Source organism: Rhinolophus ferrumequinum, chromosome 7 (genome assembly GCF_004115265.2).
Source record: "Rhinolophus ferrumequinum isolate MPI-CBG mRhiFer1 chromosome 7, mRhiFer1_v1.p, whole genome shotgun sequence".
Classification (NCBI taxonomy): Eukaryota; Metazoa; Chordata; class Mammalia; order Chiroptera; family Rhinolophidae; genus Rhinolophus; species Rhinolophus ferrumequinum.
The window spans coordinates 62,903,198-62,928,926 of NC_046290.1; the positions used below are offsets into that span (position 1 = coordinate 62,903,198).

At 35.1% G+C, this 25,729-nt stretch overlaps 1 protein-coding gene across 1 annotated transcript in view; it reads right to left on the reverse strand.

The window, feature by feature from the left end:
* MCTP1 (multiple C2 and transmembrane domain containing 1) overlaps positions 1 to 25,729 on the reverse strand; it is a 492,067-nt gene that overhangs the window by 133,719 nt on the left and 332,619 nt on the right. Inside the window, 3 exon segments of the mRNA XM_033110903.1 lie at positions 22,953 to 23,072; positions 25,095 to 25,169; positions 25,550 to 25,651. Of these exon segments, the coding sequence (XP_032966794.1) occupies positions 22,953 to 23,072; positions 25,095 to 25,169; positions 25,550 to 25,651 (297 nt within the window).

The following is a 25,729-nucleotide window of genomic DNA, read 5'->3' on the forward strand; positions in this document are numbered from 1 at the left end:
TGTTTCCTTCCACATCAAAATCACACACACACACACACACACACACACTCTCTCTCTCTGCAGGCTATAGATTGTGGCTATGAAAAAGGGCATATTTTACTTCATAAGGAAACAAACTCTTCATTAAATGCTAACATATGGATTGCGTCATCTAAAAAAGAAAAAACAACTTTCCTTTCCACGTCTACTGCTCACTTTATTTTACCTTTCTGATGTATGTATGTAGATTTTCAGCAAAATTTTTAATTAGTAATATGTCTTGGGAAAAATCATCAAGGAATAAAGGGCCACAAACAATTCCTTTTTATTAAACTTTATGATATGATCAGGAAAGCACAAATCTAACTACTTAAAAATGTTCTTCATCAAAGTGAATGTTATGGATGCTATCTTATGAATAAACAATATCTCTAATAATCACAATAGTGAAATATGACAACTGAATAAATAAAGAGGCTTTAGCAACCTGCTTTTTATTACTGAAACATAATAGAAATAATATAGAAAAGACCATTAGTGTAAACTCCATTAAGTCAGGGTTTGTGAAAATTTAGAGAGCTACAATTGATTTTTTCCTCTGGTTTATTAAGGAAGATTATAATAACATAAAAAGGATTTCAGGGAGAGTGTGTTTATTTTGGATTGGAGAATCTACTTTTTTTGTTTTAGCTGTATCACTGGTGCCAAAAATAGCTAGAAATCATTCTTGATTCGGAGTGATTCTATTTGGCTACATTTTGCTTTCCATTAGTTGAGATACTGTTTATTAAGAATAATAAAACCTACATGAAAAAATTCTATAAAATATATTTTTCCATCAGGTTAGATGAGCCTACAAAATAAAATTCAACAAAATATGCAATGACATTGAGATATGCTATGTACAAAGCCCTCTACCACATCCTGAGTAGAATAGAAAAAACAAATGCAACCTCTTCTCCAGTCTTGATAGACTCAAACCCAGGAGAGAAGATAAACATATTCGCAAAGAATTAGGGAATGACAGACAGGTTTGTTTTGAGAATCAACTCTAACTGGCGGTTACTGGGAGTGTTTTGTTGAGATACGATATCTGTGTGTGCTGGGATCAATGTATAATGTCTGTCAAGAGACGGGGCATAGGAAGTGGTACGATGTAGGCAAGGTCACTGCCAACTCTGGCCTAGAAGACTGAATGTAAGGGTAGCATGGAACTACATATGAGAACTAAGATTAGAATGGTTACTGAGATTTATTTTTCTTTTTACTATCTTTCAAAAAACAACAAATCACTAACAACGGTTTGGGGACCGTTAATTGTGCCTCCTTTTATGAATTTTAGAGTGGTTTAAGGAAAATAAAAGCATGAACAAAATGTTCAATACTAAAGCTAAAGATCTGAAAGTTTATAAATGTCATGTAAGTGCAAGTGAGCGATTGCTTTGAATTGCACACAGTACTAGAGAATATTGGGTACTGAGAATTTGCAGTGTGGGACCAGTATATCTGAATAAGGCAAACCAGCCGCTTATTAGGTAGAGGGAAAGGTTGTGTTTTTGTAAAAATAAAGATTATTTTGCTATGTCTCCAAATGTTAAAAAAGATCAGCTCGAAGCAGCTGCTCAGTCTACTCTAAATAGAACTGGTACCAAGTACCAAACAGGACTATGAAAGATCACCCTCCTATATTTCGCCTCAATCTGCTTCTTGGATGTTACCCCATTAACACTGTCTTCAAGTGACATTGGGAACTGACAAGTCTTCCATTCTTCTTTCTTTAAAAGAAGGAGTTAGAGAGAGAAGGGAAATTTTAAAAATATTTTGAGAAATATGTGGACATTTCATTTTTATTAATTTATGTCTACAGCTACACTCATCTGCTCCAAGAGCACCCAAATCCTATGGATGCCTCTTCAAGGCTGCTTTTCCTTCTAGGAGTGCAGAGAGGCACAGAGGCAGAAAGATGGATTGAGGAGTATCAGGGTGTCAGTCTCAGGGAAATCCTGGCAGCTCCCTAACTGCCAGCTGTAGGAACATTTTCCTTGAACCTCCTTCACTCTTAAAGTTTTACTTTATATTGATTAAAAAAAAGAAATGGATCTGTACCGTGTCTTTCTCCTCCTCTTACAGCAATTTCTGGTTTCTTTCTCTGGTCTTTTGACACCATGCCTCCTTTCCTCTTTTCGTGTAGTTCTTCCAACAAATTATATATCCTTCCGTGAAAGGATCCCGGTGGGTTTTCTATCCTGACTTCACATTAGAATAACCTGAGGGCAGCTAGATTTTACTCATCATACCTGATCCCTATCCAAGACCAGTTAAATCAGAATTACTGAAGAGCAGAAACTGGTGTGTGTTTGTGTGCTCTTCCAATGCGCCCCTGGTGGCTCTAAGGAGCATCCAGTAGAGTGGGTTGCAGTAGAACAGTGGTTCTCAAAGAGTGGTCCCTATACCCGTATTATCAGCATCACCTGTAAACTTGTTAAAAATGCAAATACTTGAGTCCCACCTCTACCTTACCACATCAGAAACCTTGGGATCATGGTCTAGGTTTCTGTTTTTCAGAGCTTTGCAGGTGATACTGAAACATGCTACAATTAGAAAAAACAATGTGCTAGACCACTGAGATTGCTATTGTCTGAGTGAAGACCTTCAATAAATGCTTATTTAAAGTGTGACTCCCCCAACCAGCAGCATCAGGATTTCCTAAGAGCTCTGCCCTTGGCCTACCGAGGTTTTTAATCTGGTTTTTACATGTGTATGTAGATCAAAGGCTGAGAAGTTCCATGCACTCTGCCAAGGAGTTGGGAACCGTGATCTTATTAATAAACGTAATAATTATTCATTTCTCAAAAATGGAACCCATTTATTCTTTAGCTATTAAAAGAGAAACAAAGTTGTTTAGTCCAATGTGGTGCCAAGTCTTTTTCTATACTTCTGTTTCTGTTCTACAGGTATTTTCACATCTCCTGAGAAAATGAAGAAATAAAGGATAAAAATTCCTGAAGTGACCCTTAGTTCTGAGATGTATCCATTTTGTGCCCCTGGAAATGGGATCTCTGAGGTTTGACAGAGAACAAAGATGGTTTCTTTGCTCTGGGGCCTCTCTCCCACACAGGGAGGGATCTCTGGGGATAAAACAAAAATCTTTATTGACTTTATTAAAAGGCAGCAATGTGTGTACTTGTCTGTATATTAGGGTGGATAAATTAGAGAGAGAGAGAAATGTCATCCCCACCAAGTCAAGTTCATCACCCATGTGGGTCAAGCCCTGATGTGAGGATGCCCCAGACTTCTCTATAACAGAGGGAGCTCTGTTGCTTCTTGTGATTAGTCTAAAACTATGAGAACCAGTGTAATGGCAGAAGATCACAAGCCCACCTGTTTAAGCACCTGCTTTTCCACTCTCGTATTTTCATCTGCAACTTCAGCCTCATTTAGCTCAGATAAGAGCTGATCCCTTGAGACTGAAGGTTCTTCATCTGTGTGGTATCCTAGCCTAAGCCTTGATTTGGGAGAGGCAGGTGGAGAGAAGGACTGTCGGAGGATCTACATGTTCAGCTAACGGAAAGAACATTTTCAGAATTGAAAAGAGCATACTAAAAAATAATGATTTAAAATTATGCCTGAATCTTATGACAACCAACATGTAAATCAACTACACTTACAACAGGAATATGTCAATGAATCTTATGATCAGAAAGTCTTGGAAGAGTAACGAAGGATTCAAAAGCAAATGTGTACTGTTAAGAAATGAAAAGGCCTCCCTCGCACATTAAAGGTTAGTTTTCTCGTCCCAGTTTCACAAGTTGGTTGGAAACTTCTTAGTCACTTAAGTTACTTCTTTCTGATCTTTACCCCCACCCCCAGCCCTCTGGGTTACCCTGTGAGAAAATGAGTTGTCTATCTAACCACTTAAGATGTGAATATTTGTTGTGAACCAGCTGCAGCTCTAATAACCGCTGATCCATAGAATCAAAGGCTACTCCTCACAAACAATAAGCTCTTCTTGTTCCTGAAACTGCACTCTGTAACCTTTGCAAGCATTATAAAAAGTGGGCATGACAGGTCCCAAATGCAATCACAGCCATAAGTTTCTTATGATTGGATTAATTTTAAACTTTACGAAAAATAAGTAGTTGAAGTTTTATCAACAAAGGTAGTAACTGGTGATAAACAATTTCTAGGACTGTGGGGCAATTTTTGCAAACTAAGAGGTATCGTATTGCCAATTTGTTCAACAGCTGAAACTTAAAATGCTAACAGTTTGAAATATGTTGACATAGTGGTATCAACAAACTAACAAAGGTTAGTTTCTCTTTCATTTAAATATTCCATATTAAGAATACAATCATTCAGAAGCAATTTGTTCAGAGGATCCCTGAAATAATGCAAGTTCCATTCTCTAAAATCCAATGAGTTCTTTGGCAGCAAAGGAATATACATACACAAGGATGAGGGTTTATAATTTTTTTGAACTCCTCAAAAATTTTCATGGAATTAGACATTCACAGGAATGAAATATTAACCTTAAAGTACAATATATTGATCAGATTTCAGAGTAAGTAAAATCCATTCCCCTCTTCAGTAAGATGTGACTTTAATTAAAATATAAATGTTTTCACAGTCAGGTCCTAACCAATTTGAAATCCCAACCTAGAATACAGCCTGCACACTCAGTGGCACTAAGTTAATTAGAGGAAGGAAAGAAGGCATGAAAGTAGGTCAAAAGTGGACAAATAGCCTTTTTACCAAAAGAGAATTATCTTTCCAGAAGAAATAAAAAGTTATACTTTTGAATATTTTTCAGTATATCGAGTTTAAAAATATAATGTACTATTTTCAACCCCTGAGTCAGAAATAAAGGTACATTTTGGTATGGAACGCACGCTCTGCAACTGCGAACTAATACACTGTTATCCATTATTCCAAAAGACAGCTACAAAGCAAGTAAGGAAATGATTTGCCATTAAAAAAATATACATGCAATGGTACTTTGTAGCAATTGTTTAAAAACAACAAATCACAATAATAATGCTGGCCTTTTGCTTTGGCTTTTTAACTATTCTTAATAGAAATTAAACAGGTCTAACCTTGGTAAAGGTTCCGAATTGCTAACAGCAACTGCCTCATTACATGTGAGAGTGCCTGACTTCAGAAGCACTTTTTTGTAATCTTTGCTACATAAGTACTAGAATATTACTGTATATTCTAGAAGACTTGTGAATTTCTCTTTTATCTGTGTGAGAAACAAAACAATGTATTTCAGACAAAAGGCCTTAAGATTTTCAAAATTCCAGGTTATGAACCCAACTATTTGGCTATTTCCCACCTACATGGGGTCACAATGTAAAGTCACCTTTGAGAAAAATCGTGAACTTCGAGGCCAAACAACTGCATAATTTGTAGGCTAGAGACCATCATCAAAGTCTGGAATTTATGCAAATAACACTGCTTACATTTAATAGATGTGTAATGGTGTAAGCTTTTCCAGCCTAAATAAATGAGCGAAGAGGGGCTTTTTATGGTGCAAGACTGCTACCTACAGGCCGAACTGCAGAATGACATACAAGACAACTAGGTTGGAGGCGAAAAAGAGGTAAACAATATTGGGGGCATTTCTTTATCTTCTGAAAAATGTAAATTACTTTTTGATGGGGAATTTTCTCTTTTAATAAGGTATCCTAACACCTTTGAATGAACAGTGATTCTGTATATAAGTTTTATGTAGAATCTATGTTGACAATTTCGATTGTTTTTAGTAGAGTACTCACAAAATCTGGAATTAGTTTCCATGGTTCGAACAAATCTCATCAGGAGGCAAATCTGGTGGAGGGAAGGATCTGTTTATATTAGATATTCCCTGACTTCATATAGCTTTTAACATTCATTTGTTCAAAAACTATCTACTTTCAATATTTAAGTTAAATGTTAGGTATATTTTAAACTGGATTTCTTCTTTAAGAAAATATTAAATACTTTAGTTATGAAGCTCATGATAGTTCATCTTACAATAAAGGAATCTGACTTTCACTTGCAGAAAAAATATCAAATTCATACTGAATTCCCAGTAATTTATATAACAGCCCGCATTTCCTGCAATACAGAGTGATTTTTAAAAGGCAGATCTTTAAAACGATAAGAAAAGTTATTAGAAATGAATTTTCCCTTCAACTATAAAGAAATTCCAACTCTAAAGAGAGTAGGTTTCAAAACTGAATAATATATTATGGCTAAAACACATCAACAATCTGTCACACCATATGTACAAATAAACATATCCCACTATCACTGCACATGCCATAAATGAGGCCAATGAAACATCTGAAAAGGTAGAGCAAATTCTTTCTCCTACTGTTATAAACCCTCAGTAACACTGTCAACATTGCCAATTCATAAAGGAAAATTATCATTCTTTAAGACTGCTATGTATATAGTTCAAGCATTCTGCTTGCCCATCTGATGATGTTCCACATATCCTTAATTTTAAACAGAATTTAGAATGTATTCAGGTTGAGTAAGGAAAGAATACTATTCTTTATAATTGAATTTTGGTTTTGAATAATAAAATTTTATTTACAATATATCAATAAACTATTTGGACGTAATAATCTTAGGCGAAATTCAATTAAAGAGTTCAAATATAACAAAATCAATGAAAAGGCACGGTACTAGTAATATGCTAGTGTATTCTGATTTGTAGCCAACTGTATATTGTTCAGCATTTTTTTTCCAACTAAAGTATGAATTTTAAGCAATAAATAAAATCTATAACTTTAAAAATGGAAGTGATGAAGGCATTAACCTACAGGTGTTTTTTTCCCCCTACTCTTAGAGTCTCCTGAAGAGCAAATGTTTTATATATGTATTTAATTGTATATAGTCATAATGTAATTACATAATGATGAAATGATCTCAATTTTATTTTAATTAGCAGATGATGTTTTTATTAGAAATAGTTTTTATAATTAAATTGTTCAGGAGAAATTTTAATAACAATTGAGGATGAAACATCATTTCTAAAAGCAGATTAATAATAAATTTTCTGTGAAATTAATATTTAATTCATCTAACAATATTTTCCCTCTTATATAATGCTCAGTAAATTGGATTGTTACTTGCCAAATGAGTTATACTTTGTCAGTCAGTATAATTGTGAAGAGAATTCGTGAAAACGTTGAGGCTGTAGGACAGAATTATTATTTAAGGGTAAGAAAAGTTTTTAATATTGCCCTCTTAGGCAAAATAGATTTTAAAGGCCTTATTATTGTTTACCTGGAACAAGTAAATTCATTTGCAGACCTAATTTTACCTTAACATAATTATAAACCATAATAAAGGGTAAGACTTTTCCTATTTGCATTTAAGAAGGTTTTAGGAACCAAATATGAAGCTAAATAATAAAAATTGTATTATGATTGGTGGATACTTATCCTAAGACTATCTATCAATATCACCTAAAATTACTGATCGTAAGAAATGGTGTCATTATTCTGTGACATAATTGTAAAGCTCATAGGAAGGTAGCCCACTTTGTCTGTGTGTTGTTTTAATGTGGATTGTGTATTGGAAAAATTCCCCTTATATGCAACATAACTACTTTTTCTTAGCTCCAGGAACTCTATTTGGCATTTTTTTCTTATTTGTATATTTTCATTGTTCTCATGCTAAACATGAATGATTTCTAAACCTAATTCACATTATCAATATGAATTCTAAACCCATCAGGTCTCTTTCTAGCAAGGGATATTACTTTTATCTTTGTTACATTCTCTACAAAACTTACTGGTAACATACTTTCAGAAAATGCCAGCCAATAAACTACACTAAAATAATTTTCTTTATAAAAGCACAGTGATCTTTGGCATCGTTCACTATTTTCAAAGCCATAAAAGAACGGATAACAAATATCTGACTCACGAATTATCAATTATGAAAAATAATCTGGTTCAGAAAGCTGCACTAATGTAAAAAGATGGATCACTTGTCACAAACCAATAAAGACTATTGTTTGTGAATTCAATATTTGATTTTATCATTTATGTTGGGCAACTTAAAATGATTTTTAAACCGCATTACTTTTTGCAAAAAAAAAAAAAAAAATGTTATAAAGGTGAACATGGGGGTTGGGAGAAGAAACCAGATGTGTAATCTGTCATCCTTGAAACAATTTATAGTCTTACATTGACTCCAGCTACAAATCTAAGTTGCAAAGACTTAGTCAGCAAGGATGGATGCATGAGAAAGGACCCTACCATGTTCCAAAGAATGGACAGTAGCTGGAATGTTAGTATGACTTTGATTCTATCCTTCCTTTTGATGTGCCATTCCAATGCTGAAAATTTGCAGCTATCGTGCTTCATTATGCAGAGAAGTTCAAACCTTGTGTTTTTCTTTAAAGCTAGGTGTGGTTTATTACACTTCTTATGAGGTTACCTACTTTTGCTTATTTTGTATTACACAGAGAAAATCACAATGACGCTACCAAAGTCAGAAAACCTTTATGACCAATTATCTTCCAAATTGTTTCATAGAAGGAAGAGGTACAATTCGCAATTCTCACCAAGCAAGAAGAACATACATGTGAGTAACTAGGGCCAGAAATTTCTTACATGGTATTATCCAGGGGCCATTTTAATGCTCTACCTGCTCTCTGATACCCCAATTACAGCCTTTACATCTGCTTGTAAATAAGGACGTGGATGGCAAGGAAAATCGGAAATACTTTGTCCACAAGGCCAGTGATAAAATGTACATATGCTATCTAGGGGTGGCCCCATTCCCACCCCTAGATAACAGATTTGACCGTCAGATGACAACAGAGCACAGGTGAATAGTAGTGACATAAAATATGGCAGACACAGGAAAAGGGTAGCAGGGACCGTCGTGCACATAATGGGGAGTAATCCCAGGATAATGATGTGCTCAGATGTGTGTCTGGTGGGGAGACTGGAGAATAGTAGAAGAAGGGATAGGTTTAAGGGAAGAAGGGTAGTCACATCCAGAGACATTAATGCACAACAGGCTTTTACCATAGAAGACTTCGGTCTTCTCTTTCAGTGAAGAAACACTAGAAATCCTGAAATAAATGGAAAAAGGGAGGGCCCAAGTGCCTAGTTATCTATGCCAAAACACAGCAAGAAAAATTAGGTATGAAACCCTGGATCAACCTCTAACAGCTTTTCTGAGGTGTGGGTCATGAATTTTGCTTGAAGTGGGGCTCATGAATGTTCTTGGATACATTCCTACTTGGACTCTAAAAAGAAGTGAAAATGAGGTGGGGGAAGAATATAATTGAGTAACTATTCAATTATGGCAACTGCTAGCTAATGAAGACCTATTACAACTAAGTTTTTAATATAAAATGTGCTAATTGACTAGGTTGGAGCTCAGAACAAGCATATGGCTAAGATGTTTGATTACCTAGTCTGGTTCCATGTCAGTGATCAACTATAACACTGTAAAAATGAGTGTTTCTATGACAACTACTGAGCTTGCTGACTCAGGAGTGGGTAAGCCACTTGAGGGATGAGTTTCTCCAAATAACGTATGATCCATTAGTCCCCACACTGTGTGACCTGGAAGCTCATCAACTGAATTATGCTTTTTCCTGTCCCTCACTCAAAACATTCATCTTGCTCTCAGCCTTGGCCAAACTTGAATCAGACTCTTAGGGGAAGTTGATTGCATAGTATTTTCTTTTTAATGGGACAGGGTATGTAAACCTATGAATCTAATCTTCTTATAAAAGCAAAACAAGTCAACAAATTCCAACCAGCTCTGTGACTAACGTTCACGCTTATGACGAGTGATTGTGATAATTTCTGAAGTTTCTGGATAGGGCCAGTCTCTAAGTCAAAGACAATCTGTATAGGAACTTTCAAGAGATGCGTATTTCATCATCCACAATTTTAGACAAAAACTTTCTTTCTCAATGTCATTCTAAACTAAAATTTAAAACAGGTGTTTGATGCTAGAGGCTGTAACCAAAATATTCCCCTTTATAACCTGCAACTCCGATAAGACTTCCCTCGGAAATATAATGGTTACATAGCCCTTGTACGGCTTTAACAAACCCCTATTTTCTTCTTTCTGCACCATACAATGTGCAGTCTATTTGCACCCATTCAGGACTAAATTACAGATAAAGTTACTGCAAATTTGTTTTCTCAAAAAAGCAGTCAGCCCTAATATCCCTTGAGTAATAAAAGCCTTGTCTTTCATTCAGAACTAGAACTGGCATAATTTTCTCCAAGAAACAAACTCTGCTTCCTGCGACAATGGACCTGTTCTTAAAATTCTGAATGGGATACAGCTCAATTTGCAGGTGTTCAGGTATAAAGGTAAAAGGGCATTTGACCCCCCAACTGGCAATTGTTTCTGTGGTAGGTAACTTCAGTCTCCTAGTTATATCATTCTATTCGATAAGCTGCCAGAGTTTTCAGCTCTGAATTACAGAGGGAGGCTCAAGTGAATCAATAATTTATACAGATATATCTCATTCATTCTGATGGTATAAAGATACATACTAACAGCCTGCTGCAGCCGCAGAACAAAGCCAGAGAGACATTATTTAAAAAGAAAGAGAGAAAAAGGAACCCATTTATCTATGTGAGGAAAAAACATTACGTAATAATGACCTAATGGCTTATTAATTTTATTTTTCAACTGTTTTTTAACAAACACTGTGATGAGATAAATAAGCTCTTTAGGAATCTCAATAAGGTCGCTCTGGTGAATGTGAAGCTAACATTTAAAACTTTCAGATGGATGTTACCATAGAATGATGATTTACATAGCCATGTAATAAAAATCATTTGAAAAGAGTCATGTGTCTAAGAAGTTTACATTAACTAGCTTACTAAATCCCTCAACTATTTTATTACTGAATTTCAATATACAATTATCTTCTAAAGGATGAAAATCAAATACATTTAGGGACTGTATACTAAGAGTATTGTTAATATAGCCTTATGCTGTTAATCATTACCTGGGGAAAATTACATAGTGTTTTATTCACTAATACTATGATGCTTTTATTAACTCATAATCCCTGTGCTAACAGTGGTGCCTTAACCAAATTACAATTAAGAGGCAGCAAATATTAAAAATGCCTACTTTAAAATTCTTCAATCATATTAAAGGGAATCCTCTAACACATGAGTTTCTCTAAAGGAAAGCAGTTCCAAAAACAGTGTGGTTACAATGTAAATTAATCATTAATAGCATAGATGGCTTAAATAATATTTCCATAAGTTCCTACTGTCCTTAAGGACAAAGCGAATTTATCATGTTTAAAAACATGATAAAAAAATCTTTCCTAGCAACTTTAATTATAAACAGTGACTGTTCTTTACAGATCTGCAAATGCTGTCGAGGATAAGATGCCCTAGAAGTTGGTCCCTTGCCCATTTTTACCTCTTTGAGTTTAAGGCCTGACATGTGACCAGCTTGGACACATGAACCAACTGCATTCAGACTTGGTTTAGGAAGACTGTGCGCAAAATTAATTAGAGCAATAGATCCAGTGAGAAGGAGGATAGCAATTAGAGGTAATACTCAGGTACTGTATTTTCTTCCACATGTAGAAATTATTTGTTCCCTTCTTTTCCAAGAAAACCCCTTGGGAAATATGGCAGATGATAAAAGTTGAAAATAAAATAAAAGCACACGCATGAGAGAAAAAGAGTGAGAGCTAGAGAGTCAGTGAGAGAGAGAGAGAGAGAGAGAGAGAGAGAGAGAGAGAGAGAGAGAGAGAGAGAGAGACTAATGCTGTGGTTCCTACCTAAAGTCCCGAAGCCTTTTCATGCGATACTCTGGGGCTGTCCGCTGTAACCAGTTAACATTTCTGGCCTTCTAAGAAAATATTACTAGTCCTTAAAAGTAGAGAGAGGAAGGAGAAATAATGGAGTGCCCCATTTCTGACAGTCAAGAGGGAGAGGAGAGAAATGTTCCCACACTGATCTCATTAAGATGACAAGAATAATGAGTGTGAATCTTATGTGTGAATCTCCGAGTAGATAGAGGAGAGCATAAATGTACCCCACATTTACCCTTTTATGACGCCTGATATACTACATGTATTCTCAGCTTCACCTGATACTACTGTCGGAGGTTTCTGTTACAATATTACAGCTTTAACTTCAAGTTTTGCCGCCGAAGTTATCCGAGGCAGTCATTCAAGAGAGTTTTATTGAGTGTGCATGAAAACGGGGAAGATCTGTTAATGGCAACTGAAATGCATCTCAAGCAGAACAGCCTGAATTTATTTCCTGTCACCGGTTCTAGTAATGGATTAAAAATACTGACAAATGGCATTTTTCAGTTTACAATCTATTTTATTTCCTAGTTCCTTAAACTTAGGTTAAACATTCTAGTCAATTAGAAATAGAACCCAGGTATTATTAAATATGTCTCCAATATCTTTTTGGAGGAAGAATCATGCATTTTCAGCAAACACTGATGGGATAGTTTTCCTTGTGATTTATCACTTTCTGAGGTACAACATAGAATATTTTCAAATAATAATTTTAAGCTAAATCATTTTTCAAGATTGATACAAATTTTGAAAGGCCATATAGCTCTCAGAAACACAAACCTGTGTTGTTGCAGTCATGTACATTACTCAAGCCTAAATGACCCACAGGCCCTTGTACTTAAGGACTTCAAAGCATTTCATACAGATGATTTAATTTAGCTTTCTTCACTCCAGTAACTCCAATAGCAATAAATTGGTGCACTAAGTTTACAGCAAACTATACCTCATGTAATTCATGTAATGATGTGGACAACACTCTACAAATTCTAATAGCATCCCCAAGTATGCCCAACTTAGGTTTATTTCAGTATTTCCACCACTTTGTAAAGGGATATCCTATCCTATTATATTGCTTACTTATATGCTAGAAAATATTTTGATCTATGTAATTTTAAAAGAAATTTAGGATGAGAGCAACGCAATGAAGCTGGATCACCAGCCTCTCTAAATAATTCAGAATACATGCACCTTTTTTTTCCCCTGGCATTTATTTAGTCTAATGGAAATTTAGGCCATGGACAGGTTCATCTTAGCTACCATTAAATCAATATGTATCAATATAGATGGTTTAAACTGTTTAAGCGACTCAGTGAAAATATATGTTTGAAACCTGGGAAATATATTCTTAATGAGCCTACATTTACTTTTGGGAAAAAGTAATTTATACTACTTAGAGGCCAAATGGCATTTCTTTATTTGTTTAAAATGTACCTCACCTAAACACACAGTGAATCCCTAAGAGTTCTTTATTACCACACACATCTCCGCACAGTGTTTTGGGCAGCTCTAGTATGATATGACCTCAACTAATAGAAAAATTCATCAAAACAGAAGATACACACTTATTACTTAAATTGCAGGATTCATATTAAGCAAAGTGAGCATAGATTTACTATTTCAAGTAGGCAATTCCAGCCCTCCCAGATCAACACATTCCTTAACAGGAAATACAAAGGATTGGAGGTCCAATTTTTCACTCTTAGAACTCTACAGGACAAAGTGAGGACAACTTGACGTATAAACTTCAGGAGTTAGAGACAGATGTCTCTCTCCCTTTGTTTCTGTCTCTCTCTTTCTCCTTCTTATCTTCTCCACGTTGCTGTCTTTGAAGCATCCCTTACCAGCAAGTGGAGGGGAAGGAGAGTTGGTGCCTCAGTAAGTCCCTTCGGAGCCCATACAGTCTCCACCTTTGCAGGCCCCATGACTTTGCCGTGAGGACGGTGCTCTATCCTGAAGCTGAGGTTGGGATAGATGTGTTCCTACTGTAGCATCCTGAGCACACAGCCATGATTCCATTGAATCTACTTCCTACATGTAATGTTTTCATTCAAGAGCTAGTACTCTAGGAAGGGCTCCGCAGGCGTGGTGAGTGGATCTATGTCACTATCCATGACATTGCTATTATGGGGAAATGTGTTCCAAGGTCCAAGCCCCTGTCTTACAAAACAGACTTTTACATCTTGTTTGGAGGTTGGGAATCTATACGAAAAACATTTAGTTTTAACTACACATCAACTGAGACTTAGGCGTTAGAAATAAAACTGTGGTGGGAGGCTCCTATTCTGAGAATTTAAAAAATGACAAACTAGTAGATCCTAGGTTTAAAGGTCTCTCTTATAAATACCAGCTTCCTGGTTGAGGGATACAATAAGCTCTTGCAATGGAAGTGCCAAACTCTATTTAAAATAATTTAAACCAAACCAGGTAAGCTTGCGGTATTGGCTGCCCAACTAGAAAAAGTGAACACAGCTATCGGAACGTCTATATTTATTAATTAATTTTCTCTGAGTAGCAGCCATCACTTTATTAACATCACTTCAAAACTATAACACTTCTTTTATAAAACCTGAGTATACTAATTTGTGGATAATTAATGGACGACTTTAAACCTTGGCAATCTATTCTTTTAAATTAAACCCAAAAGATTTCTCTCATTGACTAAGGGAAGCAATATTTAATTCACCAACATTTTATGACAAAATTGGATGCTATATTCTTGTTTCCAACATGTAAGCATTGCCTGAAGTCTGCTTAGCAGGAACTGTATAGAATACTAACTATGGAAAATGTAGTAGAATTACATGGAATATAAAATATCATATATTTATATAATACTTATAAATTGTAATAGTAGAAGTTTTGGATTCCTGTGGGGGAACTGGGGAAGTTGCCATGCAGAAGAGCCAGTAGAACATGTATCTTCACTATTTCACCTGACTTTCTATTCCACAACCTTTTTTCCTGCCCATCCGATGAAGATATAATAGGTAATCGAGCTTAATGAAGTATGCTTTTACATCTCTGACAAAATGATATTCATTTAAGAATATAAAGATTATCTATTAGTCACAAATACAGTGCAAAGTAAGACAAAACTCATCAAACCCTCATAATGATAGAGGTTATATTACTGAGGCCAGAATTAATGTTCACCCCACTTCTCCATTTCAGTGAAGCACAACAATGCACCCTTGGAATTGGTATGGAGAAGAAAACTCTCACATGGGTTTCTATCATGTGAAGATTCAATTTTTCTATCACTAGAAAGCCAAACAAAATTTTTCTTTTAATTGGACTCCAATATATTCAGTGATTTTTGTATAGAAATTACAAATTCTCTTCCTCCAGACTGATTATCTATGGGGATAATTTGCATTGTATGCAAACTACAGAAAAATCCAAACTAGACTTTACCACAAAGAACATGAAAGTAAATACAGTTAAACTCACATTAAACTTCATTTAGAGCATGCATTCTCAACAAAGGCTATATGGCACCCAAGGGAGCAAAAACTGGTTCTTTGAGGAGAGCAAAAAAATAATAAATAAATAAATAAATAAATAAATAAATAAATAAATAAATAAATGTAGATATCACAGTGATTTGTGGCCCTCTGAAACTCAATATTCCCTGACAAAATTTTATTGCTTAGTGTTGAATTTCTCTCATTAAAATAAACGAAAATTTTCTCCTTTGGGGGTGAATATGAAAAAGAGAGCAGAGAAACATTGATTTAAGATAAAATTAAAGCTAAGTTTTATCTCTAAAATTTTTGATTCAATCCTTAAAATCAGAATTGACTTTCATTTTTAGCCAAATATCTGTTTACACTTTGATATAATTTCCATCTTTCCTTGCTTTTTAGCTTTTCTCTAATTTTCTCTTCATTACCTCCATTTGAGCCAGTAGCTGATGACTGGTGTGAACACAAGAAATGGTCACTCTTTCATCTTCACTCTGTTACTGATCGCTAATGTTGCCACTTGCTGAGTGTTGGACCTCTGTCATCACAGCAAAGTGGAAGATGCAATGCAGAGTCATAATGCACAGACCTACTGTGGTACGACTGACTACTGGGTCTATATCCAATTCTGACTGGCATCTTAAATGTGCTGAAATGGCAAGAAAAGGGGCAATGAAAAACAGGAACAACTTCCTTAACATTTCCGATTAGCTTCTCACTGGGTAAATTAACTCTAATACATTCATAATTCTAAGGTATATCTTCATAACTGGTCCAATAGAAAAATGGGACAACAGAAAGCATTCTACTCCTATTCTTAATGTTTACCTGATACAAAAGGACATGAAAATATGTGGAGAGTGAACTTATTGTCTAAAGCATATTAATGACTGCATTTATGTTATAATTTACAATCTTTCAGAAGTTATTACTCTTACCTCACAAAATTTTACTAAATTATATACATCTTATTCATTTCAACCTTTTTCTTTACAAAAACGCTTTTCATATTTTGCAATGGAATATGGCTTGCTATTCTGTTCAGAATGCATGTCCCTAACAGTTTAAATTGAAACTGGAAGATAGACAATTCTTCAGAGGACAAGACCATTGGTTTAGGAAACTGAGGGACAGACAGTGAGACATCGCTGATTTCATTATTTTATAACTTTTGATCCTTAGTCAACTCTGTTGTAAAATCTCTACCATGCAATGTATTTTTTAAGGGTTTCAAAGGTTTTGAAACTGAAACTACCTGATAAGGAATGCAAGGAGGCTGCCTGAGGTGAGATGAGACAGCAGCCATGCAGTGAGAAGGGGACTACACTGAGGCATTGCTGTTCCCCCACCCCCACCTCCACTTTCAGTGCACATACCATTAAGGTTCGTGAGAAGCCTGATTCCTAGATTCCTACATTCAATATGATATCATAGTTATTTTGGTGCTATTTGTAGTTTACATTTAATTAAAATATAGCACAATAGCACTATGCCTGCGAAAAACTGAAATAATTTTATTTTCCCCAAATCACGCACAGAAGACAAAGTCCCCAGACCATAGCATCTTACTGCTGTAGAGGACAAAGGAGGGAGAGTAGAGATAATAGAAAATGTGATACACCGTAAGAATTAATTTCTTATTATTATAAATATAAAATAAAATTTAAGAGGAATAAGTTTTTCAGAGTAGTCGTCTCTAGCTTATGAGTATCTCCCTCCAAAGAATAGGTGGCCCTTTTGCTGACATCTATTAAAATAAACAAAAAAGGGCAGTAGCACCACTTAAAGAGAACTGAGAACTGCTTTCAGGAAGTGCTGTGTTTGTATATATAACAGCTATAAAAAAAACAAAACCAAAGACTATACATTTAAATAGCTCTACAAACTAAACTAGAGCATCGCTCCTCAAGAAGGATTAGAGAGATCTAGTTAAAATGCTTTGTTCTATGAATATCTGATTTGCTACATTTCCTCAGATTCAGGGTTGATTTTAGCTAGTTGTGATCAATCCTAATATTCCATTCTCTTCTCAATTGTGGGTCTTTGATGCAATTCTAAGAATTTATATGCAATGCTTTCTAAAAGGCACCACTTGAAGAAAAGCTAATTTTTCATACGCCAATGTTTGAAAAAAGTTATTCTACCCTGGAATTCAGATAAATTTATGGGAAAATGTATATTTTGAGTATCAACTTGAAGTGCCAGCATGAACTGAGGACAGAATCTACTAACTGAAAATAAAACTGTCGTACTAGAATCTTCTAGGTGTCAATAATCTTTGACTTTGTAAAAGGAATTTTAGGCAACTTTGGAGGTATACAATCTTCTAAATCAAACAAATTCTATATAAGCTTTCTTCTTTCCTCACACATTTGTGAAGGAAATATGTTTAATGTACCTTTAAAATTTGTATAAATTAAAATGGACGTATTGTTTAGTAAACTTGGTAAGTGTTTCTATCAGAGAAAACCATGAATGAAGAAGGTGTGGGCAAAAGAGCTTGGAAGTTTAGATTGCAATAATTTTAGAAAAAATCAAGAATATTAGGGGTAGGACCATCAGTTATAGATCATTTTCCTTTAGTACTTGTTTCTTTGATTTTGGGGGGTCCTCCTGTTTTGCTATTGTGGGGAAAGCAACAAAATTGACATCTGCAACATTTCCGATTTTTCTGCTAGCACTAAAATAAAATTGTATCATAACAACAAAGAATTTCTATAACCATAACAACATATAACAACATAAGCATAACAACCATAACAACAAAGACTTTCTATAAAAATCATTTGAAAATTGCCATGGACTAGACGCATAACTTGGTTGGTGTGGTATTACTGATGTCTCTGACATGTTGAAGATAGGAATTTGTGTTGGAACTTAAAGTTACTATCCACATGGAGTACGATCCCCCTATGTCGTTCAGTAATGTGAATGCTAAGACTTGAACTACTGGTGACGCAGACATGCTTTTGTTTTCACACTGATATTTCTCCTTAAGCGATGCTCCCTTTTTCAGTCCTTGAACAGGGAAGGTCACTTAAAATGTCCTTATCGCTTGTAAAAACTTAAAAAAAAAACCCATATGCAGTTTAATAGCAGCAGGCTTTATACCCAGCGAGTACTCGATAAGGTATCTTTGAGAGCCTGTTGTCTTCAGATCGTAGTATTACATCCCATCATCTCTGCAAGTTCAGTTCCTCTTCCTTTGCTTGTGCTTCCTCCATTTTTTTTTTTTTTTTTGTAATCATTTGGCTACACAGCTCTGCCTCATGTCATTCTTTGCATGCATCATCTCTGTTTTTTCTCTCTTCCTGCATAATGCCCAGCGTTTCTGGGAGTAGCTGTCGTCCCCAGTGTACTCCTTTACTAAAATGGGGATTGAATGAAGGTGGAGCACAAAGTATCTGGAAGCAAAGGAAAACCAGGCATTTGAAAGGACCCAGAAAGGAACGAGTAATGAACCAGAGTGGACTCAGTGAATTGCTGAAGAGGGAATTCTCAGTTCTGAAACAAAAGGAACACATGGATACCAAGGAAAACCTAAGGAGAGATTCTCAGTAGGAAGCCTGCCTCTTAGGCTGGTCAGTACAAAGGGTTGAAGCCAGTAGCCCTCCAGATAGCAACAGAAACAAATGTATTTCATAAGTAACCGTTAAACATTCAAACATGCCGTTTTGGAACACAAGGTACTTTGCGGAGTTGACATCTCTTCATAATTCATGTTCATTGTTCCTCTAAGTAAAATATGTGTCTCCCTGTAGTTATTCTGTTAGGAATTGTACTTTAAAGGCAAGAGGATATTTTTGATAATGCACATCTTAAACTTTTCATTAAACTACCAAATTTAAATTCTACCTTTTTGTGCACTCTGACATTTTTGTCTGGCATTTTCATTAATTTTGCGACATACATAAATGTAGCTGAAATGTTAACTGATCAATACTTTGTCTTTCTCATGTAGCACTAGCACTCTGTTCCCTAAGGACCACACAGCAGAACAGAAATTAAATGTGTAAAATATCAAATGTTAATGTTAAACACAGCGGCACTTACTGTATAACGACAGAAAAGGCTAAAACAATTCCAAATGGACAGATGGTACCACAAATTATCTACAATCACATTTAAAGATTAAAGTTTGTCCTGTAAAATAATTCTTTGACGCACACTGAAGTGTGTCCTTTTACTGATAGCTCAGTTGTCCAATTATTTTTGTGCTCATTACAGTGAGAAATGACAGTACTGAAAAGAAAGAGAGAATGTGCACTCTTTTTTTTCTCCATGTTGCACCCACTGACATCCGCAAGAACACAAATGTCTGGTCAAGAGCCTGCTGAAAATTAGGCCCAATTTATGAGACATTTCCACGTCTACAATAGATGATTCCAAAAGAAAGCAATGCCTTCTGCACCACATACATCTGTGTTCGCTCTCAATATTCATAGGCATACAATATTCATAGTAAAATTTAAAAACCTAATTCACGGCACACAAAAACAAGGACATCCCCAGGAACGTGTGTGCTTATATTTTATCCATCACCTTCCAGGCTGATTCCAGCTTCTAATAGTCAGCTGGCTTTGAATCTGCCCCACGACACATAGGGATACTGCTGAACACGCCAGAGAAGCCCTAACCCTGCATTTCTCGTTCTCTCCACTTTACCTGACACTGGGACCAAAAAAATGTATTGTTTTACCATTTTGACTGCATTATTCTACATTTATTTTTGGATAGTAAATTAGAAAAGAAAAACAAAACAATAGGAAAAAGGCACTTCAACATGATAAAAGATTACTGATCTGGGCCTAAAACCAAGCCACATGATGGTACAAACGCACATGCTCCATGAGGCAGCTGCATTTATTAAAAAGTGGGCCAAGTGGAACCAATATTATAATAATAGACCCATGATCCATCAACAGGGGATGATGGCAACAATATGTTTGTAACAATGGGGTGCTGCTCATATCCTTCTCCTAATGGAAAGCAGCTCGTTTCAATAAACAGGCCTTAAAAGGCTCTGGTTATGCAATGACATCTTTGAAACCTTTCATTTTTAAATACCCACATCATTTAATATCTACAAGATAAATAAAAATCCTACAACTTTTTGTTTCTTTCTAAATGGTTATGATATTAAGATTACACGATACATATTTTAAAAGCTCTTTTAGAAAAGAAATAGTATCTGCTGTGTGGCTTTGGCCAAGGTACTTAACTTTCCTGTGCCTCTGTTTCTTGTTCTATATATTGGAAAATAATAGTATCTACCTCATACTAAGGTTGTTGGAAATATTAAATTCATTAATGCATGAAAAGCACTTTCATGTATTAGTGCCTGAAAAACACTTCCCTGGCATATAAAGGATTAATAAATATTAGTTGTTGTTATGACTATATAAAGATCTTTTGGTATCAAAATTTAATCTGAGGTTAAAACAGATGATTGACAGAGGATTATGAATTAGTTTCGAATGTAAATGAAAGGTCTAGGGAAAATTACTGCAACAACATTAAGTGATGTCTATCATCATTTAATAACTAGCTTTATTAGAGCAAACCCTTATTTATCTGGCATCATTGAATAAAGAGTTTCTCCACATAAGAAAAATTTTCAGATTGACTGACTGGTCCATTGGTTGGTCAATTGATTTAGATAGCCATTTATATGGAGACTACTAAGCGTTAGATACTTTGTAGGTGATGCTGGAGTACCAGTGAAGGGTCGCATTCTCATGGACCTCGCAGTTCAGGTCTAGATAAGTGAAGTTTGGTTTTGTTGCTGTTGTTTTCATCACACTCAACAGAATGTAATTTTGTCATTCTTTCTTTCAATGGAACAATTAATTATTGTTTCTTCTCAAAAATACTCTTAATGTGTGTTCACATATTAGTCTGTGGTCTTTTTTTGCACCATCAGTTCCTGTGTCAGCAGTCCCTTTTCCTAGTACGTTTATTTTGCCCCCTCTCCCTTTTTTGCAAACATGTGGCATTCAGCTTGTTTCACAGGACTGAGTTGGACAGAAGCTGATCACAAGCTGAGAGATATTACATTTCTTATTCAGTGAACTTTGACTCTTGTATGAAATCACTCTATTATCATGTACACGAACTAAAGTTTCTCAGAATTTCAGTGCCTGATTTTTTAAAATTTTTTTTAATCAGAAGAAAATTTTGAACAAAGTCTGCCATCTTGAATTCACTTTACATGAGTGACTTCCAGAAGCCGGATGAACTTTATGAAGACTCACACAACACATTGTAATGCTAAAGCGTTAAAAATGAATGTTCCTCAACAAATGATATCATTATATAGATTTCCTGTTTTCAAATTTCACAAACAGCTGTGGGGAATGACTTTGAAAGAAGTGAATCAAAGAAAGCAGCATGACCTTTTTGGTAGACTATTACTGCGTCTGTCATAAGGCCCCATGGAATGATGGCATAAAATAAACAAAGAAAACTCAATATAATTTTTTTCCTCATTAATGTCAAAGTGCCTCTATGATAGTGAAAAATCATAATAAACTTTAACAGTACCCCGATGTATTTCCTATCTGAAAGAACGAAATAAAAGAATATTGAAAGAGGCAGATTTTCTTTTCTAAAACTGAATGATGATGACAATCGCTTTCTTTAAGGAAAGACAACCACATGTCTATGGGAATCAGGCTGCCTAACTTTCTAGGAACTTACAACACAAAGGGACATACACATTCTTTGTTTCATGTGCTCAAGCATTAATGAAAGTCCCATACAAGGCCTGAGAGGAGGACAGAGCTTGAAGTCCTAAACAGATGTGCAGATACTCCTTGGAATGGTAATACTAAAATGTTGATTTCTTACTGTAATTAAGGCTTTTCTTGTAAGCCCCCATAATAAAGTCATACTCTGCTAAACTGGCAACTATAAGGAAGCCTAAGGTAATCATATTCTAACAAATATGACAATAAAATAAAGGATTTCAAAAGAAGGACTCCACTTAAACTTCAAACTGAAATCCTGAATAAGCAAAAATAATGTGAAAGCAGAAAATTCCAGCTAAAGCTCAGAGGAAAGTATTATTTCGGATTTTCTAGCTTTGCAAGTTGGTCTCCTCAGCAGTTTTTAAATAACCAAAGTAAAAGGCTACAAGATGAACATTGTGAGAGGACTATTTGGATCTATCGAATTCTCACTTGTGCCTTTTTAAAAACCGGAAAATCTCAGAAATAATAAAATACCTCTTAAATAGGTCACATCCACTTCCAATTGATTCACATATTAAAGTTATTTCCAGCTAGTATTCTACTGCCAATGATTTTCATTAAAAAAAAAAAGCTATACAATTAAAATGAGGATGATCAAGATTATTAATTTTTAACACTAAGGATTTTTCTTGGCTCTGTTATTGGGATTTGGGATTATGTAACACATAAAATTTTACTTTTTAACTATCACGCAGAAAATCATACATTGGCGGAGATATTCTGTATTCCGGAAGTGGGGGGGGCAAGGAATGTATTCTTGGACTCAGACCTTGAAGGATCCATCAGGTTCCTGCCCACGGCAAATCTGTCTCGTCAAGTCTTAAAATAGGAGTTTTTAAATGGCCACATCAACATAACTGTTACTATAGCCACAGAAACTCACAGCTATGATTACTGAATTTAATGAATAACAATGTAAGTAATACAGTATGATCATACCACAAAAGCAGCAAGGCTCCTTGGGGGCGAGTCCCAATCAAAGCAACTATTAACGTAGTATGCAGCATTTACAAGCACCATGACACAACGCTTCGTCCTGATAAAGTTTCTTAGTAGCAGCTGTAAGGAAAATGAAATATCATTAGAATTTGCAGAACTAAAAGCCATCAGATATGCTACAAAATTCTTCAAGCTTAGTCTGATTTTAAAAGGATTCAGAAAGTTAATAAAGTAGTAAAAATATATCAAGCAATTTGACTCATGAGTTAAAGGAAAAGAAGTATCTCTGGAGAAAGTGGAAGAAACTGAATTAAAAGAGCAATTTCTTAGCTAAATGTATTTTCTTAAATAATATTATCAGGTAGGTTGGGCTACCTTTGTTCAAAAGAAAAAAAATTTCCAAAGAATTAAAACTTTTTTTTTTGCTGCCTACATACTGTGAACCTTAAATGTATTTTTCAACTCTTATGTTTTAAGATTCTTTAAATGCTTTAATTTCAAGATACTTCAAAGTGATATGGATAACTTAGAATGTTTTATTTAGGGTCTTAGAGAAAACCCTGTCAAGTATTGCTTTATTATAGAAAACATTTTTTTTCACCATGTTAGTAGGATTCTCCCTTTCTTACAATCATGTTCTCATTCCCTCTCTCTCTCTCACTCTTCCTCTCCCTCTTTTTTTCTCTCCCCCGCTTTCAATCTTGATCTTTCTCTTTCCCATAATAAATTTAACCTATATTTTCTCATTATTTTTTCATAATTTTGCAGTTAGGAAAAAATGTATGGTAACCAAGTGCTTTACAAAATGTGTTACTAAAAAATGTATATGAAAATCGGTGTACTTAAACTTAATTAAAACTAAGGCATGACTACGACTATAAAAACAATAGTCAATACACTAGATGATGGTTCAAAAAAACTACCCACAGTTATGTTAATAATTAGAATAGTATGTCTGCAAGTTAATATTTTGTTCCTTCCAAATATACTTCAATGCTGATCTGGTATTTTAAAGAAGGAGCTATGTAAAATTTACTAAGGTCATATGGGAAAAATATGTATGTGTAAACATAGATACAAGTACATGCATACCAGTTTTAACAAGTTGTTAAAACTGAAATTCCTTTCAGGCAAAGTTAATAGCCTCCCTATTTGTTTTTATGTTTGGTCTCTGACCACTTCAAGAGCTATTTTTATTATTTTTATCTATTAATTGTGGAAGAGTGTAATCTGCATTTCTATTTAGATAGATATTGCATTTGCAACTCATGCACTGTCTTGAAACAACCAAAGATCCCACTGTTTATTCTGGTGAATTGATTGGATTAAAAATAAAAATCTTTTTAGTCTTATAGTAGCACAGAAAATTATTAAATATTTTAACACACACAAATGAGTTCTGTAAACTTTATAGTCATAATAAATACATTTTATTTTAGCTGCGTTCATTAGAAGTAAACATTTTTAAAGGGGTAGCTTAGTACCCTTAACTTGATTAAAACCTAATTTAAAACTATAAGTCTAATTACAAGATATCAAGCCTAATTTAAAATTCCTTCATGACAGAAAAATCAGAGTTCCTGATTTTCTATTTTCTTGACTAAAAATGCCAATAAAAGTTCGCTTCGAAAAGATCATAGTCAAAATGTAATTAAGAAGGTTTCCCTTAAAAGATGGAGCCCCCTCTCTTGTGGATTAGAGAGAAGAGCTTTATGCTGGGCTCGCTTTACACACACCTGCATCATACCTGTGGGTGGTCTGGACATATATTTGAACCTCAGCTTGTGGTGTTCTCATTTACACATTCCATGGCAATCAAATTGTATTTTATGTTCAAAATGATCACTCTTTTGCTAACGCATGAATACATATCCATTCTATGCAGCGTCTACAGTATCCCCTTTCTTTTCTGACCACCCCCATCTAATTTATTAGTTTGGTATTGTCCTTGTTTGATCATTTAAGGAAAGGAAGGGAAGAGAGAAAAAGAAAGAAAAAAAAAGAAAGCCATTTCACATAAGTAGATCAAAAATGTCATAGTCTTCCCCCCTCCATACCTCCAAAGTTTATTTGAATTAACTTAGATGTTTTACAGATATAATCAGGTCTTCCCAGAGGGATTAATCTTTCCTTGCTTTTTACCTGTTTAGAGAGTCTGTTTTCCTCTTCAATGTACTTCTGTTCTTTGGGTATTAATGTTCGTAAGCTGGCTTTCACCTATACATCAACATATGTGTCTGTTATGAATTAATATATTACAAATGTTTACAAGTTTTTCATGCAGTTCAATTTGCAATAATTTCTAAAGTTTCAAAGTCCTGGCTGCTGTGCTCATAAAATATAAATGTATACAGTTGCACATGCATGCGCCTCCATTTCTTACGCAGGCAGGCAGTGGCCAGAGCACAGCCGAAGCGGCAGCCGCCAACTATAACAGAAAGTGTGGGTGTGCCAGGCAGTGGCAGAAGCATATTCTCCAGGATACATCAAGGTTTAGAGAAAATGAGGAATGACAGAAATTCTCTACAAATCAGGAACAAAAGCTTTCATGAAACTGAACTCTTTAGCAGTACAAAAAAGCCAAAGTTAAGACTTACAGCATTAAAAATCACATCTATTTCAAGATAGATGACCCCTTTTGTTGGCCCTGTCAGCTGCTTGTTTTTCAAGACGTAGGCTTTCTGTTCACCATTTTGAATCTGCGGGAAAAGGACATGACAGCCGTCTGTCTCACGGTCTCCACTGAATACACTCCCTCAGTGACCTTTGACCCCCAG